General features: G+C 35.1%; 1 protein-coding gene across 1 annotated transcript; it reads left to right on the forward strand.

The window, feature by feature from the left end:
* The first annotated feature begins 215 nt into the window (after positions 1-215).
* Positions 216-1157, forward strand: LOC127233459 (olfactory receptor 7G1). Its single transcript, XM_051199945.1, has one exon. The coding sequence runs from the start codon at positions 219-221 to the stop codon at positions 1155-1157; it is 939 nt and encodes a 312-aa protein (XP_051055902.1). The 5' UTR covers positions 216-218.
* The last annotated feature ends 724 nt before the right edge of the window (positions 1158-1881 follow it).

A 1881-nucleotide genomic window follows, 5' to 3' on the forward strand; every position in this document is an offset into this window, starting at 1 on the left:
TGACCCTGTAAGATCCTCTACCCAAATATAAAAAATAAGTGAAAAATTCAGCATGTATTTAAATAAACTGCATAAAACTTTAAGTATTTAAATGAAACTGAAATATATGTCTGGGTTTAGAGTAAAACTTTTATGTCTAACATGTCTCCAAGTGATACTGAAGCATGGTATCCAAATATTTCAACTCACTCTGTGTTTGTGTTAGGTGTATTAACAACATGGAACCTGGAAATCAAACAGGCATCTTCTACTTTTTTCTAATGGAACTGACTCATGATGCTTCAATGGAGCCCCTCATCTTTGGCCTCTTCCTGTTTACATATCTGGTCACAATTCTGGGAAATTTGATCATCATTCTTGCTGTCAGCTCTGACTCCCACCTACAAACACCCATGTATCTGTTTCTCTCCAAACTTTCATTTACTGACATCTGCCTAAGTACAACCACAGTCCCTAATATGTTGAAGAACATCCACACACAAGATCAGAGCATCAGTTACACAGGCTGCCTCACTCAGGCCTGCTTTGTTTTGAATTTTGCTGTATTAGAAAGCTGTGTCCTTGCTGCAATGGCTTATGACCGCTACGCAGCTATTTGCCACCCCCTGAACTACACAGTTATTATGAATCCAAACTTCTGTGTTCTGCTAATTCTATTGTCCCTGATCATTAGCATTGTGAACAGTTTATTACAGTGTCTGATGGTACTGCGGCTCTCATTTTGCGAAAACTTTCAACTTCCTCTATTCTTCTGTGAACTTGCTCAGGTCATCAAGCTTGCTTGTTCTGATACCCTCATCAACTACATTCTAATATACCTTGCAACATTTATATTTGGTGGCATTCCAATCTCTGGAATAATTTTCTCTTATACTAGAATTGTTTCTTCTATTTTGAGAATATCTTCACTGAGAGGAAGGTATAAAGCCTTTTCCACTTGTGGTTCTCACTTCGTAGTTGTTTCTTTATTCTACGGTGCAGCAGTGGGAGTTTACATCAGCTCTGCAATTGCTGTTTCACCTCATATAACTACAGTGTCATATATGATGTACACGGTCCTCCCTCAAATGTTGAACCCCTTTATCTATAGCCTAAGAAATAGGGATATGAAGAAAGCCTTGATCAAACTTATCACAAAGGTATCTTGCTTTCTGTGATATGTCAATTGATTTTGAGTTGATACATTCATGGATTCCACCAAGAAAATACCATTATCACAAATTTGTGACGTATAAAACTGCATATAATAAGTAAATATATTTGTAGATATAAATAACACATATATTAAATATGTAATAACAAATGAAAAGAGTCAATTTGAGAGAAAAGAGGACATGCATTACATAAATGATGTAATTATATTTCAGTGAGGCAAATAAATTGAACTTATAATACTGCAAATTTGCACCTTCTTATTTTTCAGAACTTACAAACCCATATGTTATTTATAATTCAAAGATTTCAACTGCCATATTCTACTATGAAATACAATGTTAAATGTCATTTATGCTCTTGTACTTCACCCAGACATTTTCTCCTAAAACACTTGAAAGTGTTTTCCTTGAAGAAATTCATGTAGTACTTCAAACATTTTATATGCTTTACTTTTCTGGATAGTCTAAGGATTATTTTTTGAGAACTATCGTGTGTATGTATACATGTAAGTGCATGAGTATGTAAATGTATCTGTGTATATGAGTGCATGTGCTTGGCTAGACCAGAGGTCTTATGTTTTCTTGGTACTGGTTACAGTCTGTTGTAAGAGGCTTGACACTGCTGTTGTCATTCAAAATCATGTCCCATGAAAGAGTAGTATACACGCTTCTACCGGGGGTCATCATTGTAGCCTTAATGATTATTTCAATTCTTTTATTACTATAA

This window comes from Phodopus roborovskii, unplaced genomic scaffold, assembly GCF_943737965.1.
Source record: "Phodopus roborovskii unplaced genomic scaffold, PHOROB, whole genome shotgun sequence".
NCBI lineage: Eukaryota > Metazoa > Chordata > Mammalia > Rodentia > Cricetidae > Phodopus > Phodopus roborovskii.